We start from the raw sequence: 8,354 nt of genomic DNA on the forward strand, positions 1-8,354 counted from the left end.
AAACATTTCTCTGGGCTCAGCTCCCACGAATACATTCAAATCCGCTGGGGGTGTTTACTTGTTTGTTCTGCTCCCCGGTTACCATGTCAGTCCTGTTCGTACTGCACCCCCACTGCCTGGCGTAAAGCAAGTGTTTAACAAACATTTGTTAAATGGATGGAGGGCATGTTCATTAACTGGCTCACACAGGGAAGGTCTATAGCTGTGGTTCTCACGAGTGGCGGGGGACCAGCCCCAGCAGTATCTGAAACTTGTTAGAAACCGGATGCGTGGGCCCCACTTCACACCCACTCAACCAGACACTGGGGGGTGGACGAACAAGCCCTTTAGGTGATGCTGCTCTAAAGCAAGTTTACGTTTCCAGACATGTCTTGGCCATGGTCTCAAATAAAACTAAATAGAACTCGTTTCCCCAACTGACTGTGCAAACCTGAGCATCCTCCTGGGAAAGTCCCTGGGAAGCGTTTAATCAGCCGTTCTGTTGCAAAAACGTTGCCTCGGGGTTGCAGAAATGCAGCAGCCCTGGAGTTTGGAAAGAGGGTGGGGTAACTAGAGGCATCTTCTCAGCAAGCTCCCCTGCTGGCTCCCACCAAGACCCCCAACACACGTGTCCCCACAGTCCCACCATCCGGAGACCCCAGAGGCCGAGCACAGATTCTGATTTTGAAAGAAGCACTCCAAATCTTTCTCGATGAGGGGAAAGACGGGAAGGAGCCGGGGGCCCCCGGGAAGGGACGCGGGATGGGGTAGCGGCCTCCAGGTCCCAGGCTGGGGCGCCCAGGGGCCTGCCATGGAGCCCGGAGAAGGAGGTTCTGTCTCTGAGTCTGTTTGCGGTCGGTGAAACGGGGTTGGCAGAGCCCTCGCCAGGACGCTGAACCACAGCACCAGCTAGCCGAGTTCAGAGCGGAGATGGGTGTAGACGCCCACGGCTCACTGCCTCAGGTTGCCCCGCTTAGGAGCCAGAGGCGCAACGCGCAGTGAAGCGCGCACCACACCGGTGCCTCGGGGGCCTCCCCTGCCCCCTCGGAGAGAATGCGTGACCAAGGCTGAGGTCTCATCTCAAAGCCAAGCCGCAGGATTTGGGGCAGGACTGCGCGAGGTGTAGGGGCTCCGGGACACTGGGAAAGTGGGGAGGGCGGAGGCCGATGTCCGTGGGGAACCGGGAGCGGGGGCTCTTGGAAACGCTCGCTGGCGCCCCTTGGCGACAAGCAGCCCAGGGCGCCGCGGGTAGGACCGTCACTCAGCCGGAAGAAAACCCAGCCCTTTCCCAGACTCTGAGCGAAGCCCGAAAAAGCGTCACCCTGCGTGACAGTAGCCCAGCGGCGGCCCCCGGCTCTCACTGACCCGTGAACGCTTGCTCTTGGGATCCTAGAGACATTCGAGGGTTTTCCAAGGGGCTGAGACGTGAAGACCCCTCCTGCCTCCTCCGGGAGACCACTGACTGGCCCAAAGACCAGGGCACCCTGGGGTGCTCAGAGAGGGGCGGACAGCCCCTCACTCTCATCAGAACCATACTTCGCTGACACCCAGCCCTACCCAGTGTCCCCCTCCCCCCAGTTTCTTGTCCCCAAGCAGACTAAACTCGGTCAGTTAGTTCTTCACCCCGGAGGAGATCCCGGCTCCCAGGTGTCCAACGAGCTCCGTGCCGGACCGCGCAGGGGAGAGGGGCAGGACAGAGCTGGGGCAGGAAGGCGAGGGGGCTGGACACAGGACTCCGGCGGGGAGGGCTGAACCCGACTCCCCCGGGCCTCGGCCCCGTCTTCCAGGAGCCACTTCAAGGGGCTGTCGCCCCAGCAGCCGCCCTCTGAGCACGTGTTGCTGCGGGTCTGCGTCAGCGCTGGGCAGACAGATGACTGGCCCGCGGCGCCGGGCGGGGCTATTTAAGAAGCAGCCTGGGACTCGCCCCCTGGAACTGGGCTTGGCTCCCCTGCTTCCCCGTTCGGTCGCACCGCGAAGCCAGCACCAGACCAGCGGCGTCCTACTCTCCGAAGGTAGGTTCCCGGCTCTCTCGCTCTCCCACGGAGAATCCAAGTGTCAAGCGTCCTGGAAGAATGCTCTTCTGAGTGTTGTGCCCTTTCCATATCATTTTTGTTTGTATTCTTTCCCACAACTCGAAAGACATCTCTCAGCCAGAAATACCGGCGAGGGTCTGGGGAGGGTGGAGCAGCCTGGTTCTTACGCAGGCAAGGCTGGGATGCCTGTTTGCTGGGATCAGTGTGCACCTTGGGATTGACTCATGTTGCCCAGGGATCGGCGTGCTTGACAGTCTTTTCAAAAAAGCTACCGAGAGGTTTTAAGATTTAAGTTGACTGTCTAAATACCGCAGCACATTTCTGTGGGGATATAGGCGTCTTGTTTGCTAGTGGATCTAAAATGCAAGATGGGGAGCTTTGCCAACCACTGAGAGCGGAGCCCACCTTTCTGACTTGATTCAGACCTTGCCTGTGCTTTGCCTGGTGGTGTAATGCCAATTCCCGTGTATATCTTGAAGAAACTTTATAAATGTGACTTTTATTTATTGCTCCTGCATTTTAAACTGTGTTTCTCTTTTCTTACCTCCCCCCCCCCCCGGCCCCCCCCCCCCCCCCCACACACACACCGTTTACTTCTCTACTGAAAGCTTCTAAGCTATTTGGGCAGAAGCTACCTTTCTTGAAGAGTCTCATTTCTCCCACCCAGTCTTCCTGTTAGGAGATTGCTACACTATCTCTAATCCCTTGCTTTGGCAGTTAGGAGAAGAGAGATGCTTGACAAACACTTCCTCAAACTAAAAGGAAAACAGAAGACGTTACTTCTGCTAACCAGAGCAGAAAACAGGGTCTCTGTTCGCCCCCAGGCACGGGGTGTGGTTCACCCAAAAGATGAGCGGGGATGCGCCCAGACGCGCGTCCTGTGGCCACCGGGCTCGGGTCTGCGCTTGCGAGCCCGCTGCTTGCACCCGCCTGGCGGGTCTGGAGCGCCGCGGGTTTGGACTGGGATCCCTTCTCCGTTCGCGGGGTGCCCGACCCTCTGCGAGCACATAGAGGTAGCTGCCTCACCTTCGTTCACAGCCGCTCTCCTCTGCTCTCCGCAGACATGAACAGCGGCGCGTGCCTGTGTGTGCTGGTGGCGGCACTGGTGGCGGGCGCCCTGGCGCAGCCCGTGCCTCCCGCGGACCCCGAGGGCCCTGGGGCGCTGCGTGACGAGGAGGCGCCTCGGAGGCAGCTGAGGGCAGTGCAGAGGATGGACGGCGAGCCCCGAGCGCACCTGGGCGCGCTGCTGGCCAGATACATCCAGCAGGCTCGGAAAGGTACGGTGCCGCGTCCCCATCCCTTACTTCTGCCCCTGCGCGGGGCTCCCAGTCCCGACCCTCTTCCCTAGCGTCCGGCCGATGGAGGTGGGTAAACCTTCGCGAGGAAACACAGGCGACACTTTAAGCTGAAAGGTTTTTCACTTTTTTTCCGCCTCGAGGAATACTGCACCAGGCTGTTTCCTGGACGTCCTTTGTAGCAAACTGAGAGTGTGAAGGATTTATCAGTAAGGGAAACCTTTTTTTTTTTTTTTTTTAAGCTTTCTTTAAACTAATTTTTGGCATGGTGTTGCTGTTAAAAGTCCTACACCACATTATGAAGATATTAAAAGATAATTCCTGAACAAATTACTCAAAAAATGGTCCACAGATCCAGTGACTATCCTCTTCTGTACATGCAAAGGAACCAGGAGCCACCCAGATACTGACACTTGGAAACCCTCTAGCGGGAAGTGATCAATGCTGAGCATGTTTGAGTACTGACTACAACAGTTTTTAAAAAAAAAAAAAAGTGACAATGTGTCAGTTTTCACCAAAGCCTGTAACAGGAGGAAAGAATCAGTAGCAGTTTCGAATTCTTGGCTGTGAGTTAACAGAATGACCCACAGGAGATGTGTTGGTGATTTTGCCCTTGGAGAGATGTTCCAAGGGCAGCAGGATCAAGGTCTTTCTCCGGGAACAAGGGGATCCAGCAACATAGCGGAGTGGCTTCCAGGCAGCGCTGCCTTTCCTATCTCATCTGTAAAGAGGGGAGGAGACCAGAGCTCCACCCCTGGTGTGCTTCAGAGGGAGGCTCCTCCATCCGCTGGGGTCCTAAGAAGTCTGGGACTTGGGCAGGTTTTTATCCATCATGTTTATCCATAGTGACTGATGGTGAACACACCGTGCTGTGCGGTGCTGTGTGGTGCTAAATCGGACCAACGCAGCTTGGCAATAAAACCACAGCAAACACTGCTGGGAGGGGGGCAGAAGGAGGCTCACCTGACCAACTGGTGTGCCCGAGACCGGGATTTGAACCTAGGCTCCCGACTTGACTTGCCAGGCAGAAAATGAAGGGCTTGCCTCTCCAGACTCTCGCATGGTTTCCCGTTAGGGTGGGACTCGAACCTGGGCAGGCAGTTTCAGAAGGATGGAACAGAAGGTGACTTGTTCTAGTTCTTCCTCCCTCTGGGAAGTTGTCCCAACTGCCATCTTCTGTTTTAGTTCCCGAATGAAATTGAAAACGGTGGAAATAGCAAGACAGAGAGAGTCCAAAAACTTTGGAGGCTCCTAGTGATTGCCTGAAAGTTATTTAAATATCTGTCCTTCGATGTGGGTCAAATTCCACCAGGCCGGTCGGATATATCCTTGGCTCTTTATTGAGTCATAACCTGGAACCCCTCCCCCCCCCCCCCGCCCCTTTCAGGAAGATCCACAAGAAACAGTTCTGGGAAGGAAGTTCGTCACCAAACTGTTTCCCTGGAACTGACATTTACCAGTGGCTTTATCCCACACATCTCAGCCGGAATCATACTCTTTTATTTGACACATATGAACCAAGAATTAAATATTTACCCACATAAAGAATATACAGTTTCTTTGACTATTTGACATGTTTTGAGATCATGTCAGAATTTTCATTCAACTGTAGTATATATTATGCTTAGAGATTCTAAATGAGGTAATGCACTCTCTGGGCAGTGCTCACGAGCTTGGCACAAGGAATTGTCTGCAGAGTTTTGATGGTCTGAGGAGAAGCAGGTCCCTTGGGTCTAGTGTACACCTGCCCCATGCCCAGGAAGGCCCCCGTGCTCCATCTGCCTGTCTCCGTCCTCACAACAGCCCTGCACAGTAAGTCCTATCATTCTCATTTTGTCAGCGTGGAAGCTGGGCTTCTAAAAGCGTGTATAACCTCTACCAGGTTGCACACACAGAGCTGAGTCTATCCAAGTGCTGCCCTCCCCGCAGGGTCTGGACGCCACTGAGCTTCCCAGCTTTCCTGGCCATTACTCTGGGTGTTAAAGTTTAAAGGAGCCAGGCCCTTCAATTCAAATCTGTAAATAAGTTGTGTGATGGGAAGTGAGCGTAAGCCTTGGTCAGTGCACACAACGTGAGCAAGAACTGTGTACAGCAGGGGTCCCCAAACTATGGCCCTGCGGGCCGCATGCGGCCCCCTGAGGCCATTTATCCGGCCCCCACTGCACTTCCGGAAGGGGCACCTCTTCCATTGGTGGTCGGTGAGAGGAGCATAGTTCCCATTGAAATACTGGTCAGTTTGTTGATTTAAATTTACTTGTTCTTTATTTTAAATATTGTATTTGTTCTCATTTTGTTTTTTTACTTTAAAATATGTGCAGTGTGCATAGGGATTTGTTCATAGTTTTTTTATATAGTCTGGCCCTCCAATGGTCTGAGGGACAGTGAACTGGCCCCCTGTGTAAAAAGTTTGGGGACCCCTGGTGTACAGAATGGGAAAATTGTGTGTGTAACAAACAAAGCTTCCATGGATGAACGCGTTTTCCCCCCCGCCACCAGCAACAGCCAAGCCTGTGCGCTCTCAGCAAAGATGGCCCGGTCCTTCTGTTAGCTGCAACTTGGGGCTGCATCCCGCTCCCAAAGTGTGGACATTCGTCCTCAGCCAGCAGGAGGCTGGGTCACAGTTCCATGTGACTGTGCACAGAGAACAGGGTCGGCAAGTTTTGCTGAGTGACTAGTTTGTCACCTGAAAGGGGCTGGACAGTTAAACAGCAGGAGCTGTTTTTCTTCTGCATAGGCTGCAGGTACGTGCCCAGGGCTGCAATGTGCTGGGATGACTCCTAGTTCCAGGCTGGGATGGGATGGGGGAGGGGGTGGCGAGGGGAAGAAAGGGTGGGGGCGGGGACATGGTTGTGGATGGTTGTTTCTGGTTTTTAAGTTATCTAGCTTTACTCGATTATCTAGGAGTGATTGCTTCCGCAGTGTCGTTGATCACTAAACAAGCCATTCTGACTCTGCGCAGCCTGCCGGTGGGACTTGGCAAGGCAGCCTCGCGCCAGTGCTGCGAACAGTGAAGACACCAACAGAATAGCCCCGATACAACAGGAACCACCAAGGGGTCCTTTTTTTTTTTTTTTTTTTTTTTCATTTCTGAAGCTGGAAACGGGGAGAGACAGTCAGACAGACTCCCGCATGCGCCCGACCGGGATCCACCCGGCACGCCCACCAGGGGCGATGCTCTGCCCACCAGGGGGCGATGCTCTGCCCATCCTGGGCGTCGCCATATTGCGACCAGAGCCACTCTAGCGCCTGAGGCAGAGGCCAAGGAGCCATCCCCAGCGCCCGGGCCATCTTTGCTCCAATGGAGCCTTGGCTGCGGGAGGGGAAGAGAGAGACAGAGAGGAAAGCGCGGCGGAGGGGTGGAGAAGCAAATGGGCGCTTCTCCTGTGTGCCCTGGCCGGGAATCGAACCGGGGTCCTCCGCACGCTAGGCCGACGCACCAAGGGGTCCTTTATCCCCTGCTCCTGAGCCACCTGCGCTGTGCCCACTGAGGCCCCTCGGGGACTTTTCTCGCCCCTTAGTTTACACAAGAGAGGGCTTTACACTGATTTTCTACCCAGGAGGCCACTGTCTGTGATCTCTGGGCGAGGATTGTGTCATAAGCGTCTTAAGAAGCCACCTCTTCATGTCCCTGCCACTCAGCGTGAATTATACCCTGAATTACAATGAGAACCGTCCTGTCCTAAGGACTGAACTCCTATCTCACAGGGCCCAGTTCAGGGTCACTTTTGCATTTTGGTTAAAATGGCTGAATTAAATCACCTCCCTATCACCTCTCTGCCCACCTTACTTTGGATGTTACTGACGGGCTGTTCTGAATCTGACAGTGTGCCTTTTTCTTAATATCATTTTTTAAAAAGAAGGTAGCTTTCAAATGGATAACTTTAAAACAGTAGTTATCCAGCAATAGGACTTGATTTCACTTTTTAAGAACTATTCCAACATCAAAATATTGCCATCACATTACCTTAACAAGAGTCGGGGGTGCCCTGGAATAGCAGGGGGTGAACCACGGGGAACTATGGGAACGGGTGAGTGCTGGGGGGTCCGTGGTTGGCTATCGCTGAGGACCAGCTAGCGACATCCGGGGAAACACCCCTGGGCGGAGGGAGAGGTAGGCAGGTCCCAGCTCTGCAAGGCTGGAGTCCAGGAATCCAGCTGACCCTCACAGGTCGAAAACCACACCCACAACTAGTAAACGCTGCCCTCCGTCCAGTTCCACAGCCGTGGGTCCCTCTCTGCCCGCGACTCTGGCCCCGCAGCCTCCCTCCCCTGCTAGCTCTTTGATACCTGCAGGGAGGTGCACGGTGCTGACTGCCAGCCTGATGGCACTGTTCTTCTTCTTGACAGATTGAACTGGTGATGTTCTAGGTATAACGACCCCATTTCCTTCCTCTCTGCCCCTTTCAGCTCCTTCTGGCCGAGTGTCCGTGATCAAGAACCTGCAGAGCCGGGACCCCAGCCACAGGATAAGCGACCGGGACTACATGGGCTGGATGGACTTCGGCCGGCGCAGCGCCGAGGAGTACGAGTACCCCTCCTAGGGCCCCTCCTAGGGCCCCCTCCTAGGGCCCCCGCCCGGGTCAGCACCGCAGCCAGCGCTCTCCTGACTCAGAGGAGGCAGAGTAACAGAACCACCACGCTCATAACTCATTGTCTCTGAAGTTCAGCATTTTAAGTGTCTATTTATTGAGTTCTCCATGTGCAAAATCTGTCAGATTGTCTGATGCAGCCATGCAGCATTGTACAGACGGAAGACAAATGTTTCCCTCCTCCGTGACTCCTGGTCCTAAAGTGTTGCTATGCTATTAAAGTGATTTCATCCTGCGCCCTTGCTCCCTGTGTCTCCCGAGGGCAGAGGGCTCCGTTCAGTCCTCAGGGGTGCGAAGAGGGAAGCCTGGTGACGATGCCCGGGGACGAGTCCCCGCTGTGGGTGGTCCCAGACACAGCTTGAGAAAGGGGGGGTCCAGCACAGAGTTGATTGCCCCGCTGCAGACAAGGTGGCCAGTGAGAGAGCCCGTGGGTCAGCTGCAGGGGTCAGCTGCAGGGG

General features: G+C 54.8%; 1 protein-coding gene across 1 annotated transcript; it reads left to right on the forward strand.

Annotated features, from left to right (window-relative positions):
• The first annotated feature begins 1,950 nt into the window (after positions 1-1,950).
• CCK (cholecystokinin) lies at positions 1,951-8,132 on the forward strand. The gene is made up of 3 exons (XM_066351055.1): positions 1,951-1,991; positions 3,074-3,289; positions 7,715-8,132. The coding sequence occupies exons 2-3, from the start codon at positions 3,076-3,078 to the stop codon at positions 7,846-7,848; spliced, it is 348 nt and encodes a 115-aa protein (XP_066207152.1). The 5' UTR covers positions 1,951-1,991; positions 3,074-3,075; the 3' UTR covers positions 7,849-8,132.
• The last annotated feature ends 222 nt before the right edge of the window (positions 8,133-8,354 follow it).

Source organism: Saccopteryx leptura, chromosome 10 (assembly GCF_036850995.1).
Source record: "Saccopteryx leptura isolate mSacLep1 chromosome 10, mSacLep1_pri_phased_curated, whole genome shotgun sequence".
Lineage (NCBI taxonomy): Eukaryota > Metazoa > Chordata > Mammalia > Chiroptera > Emballonuridae > Saccopteryx > Saccopteryx leptura.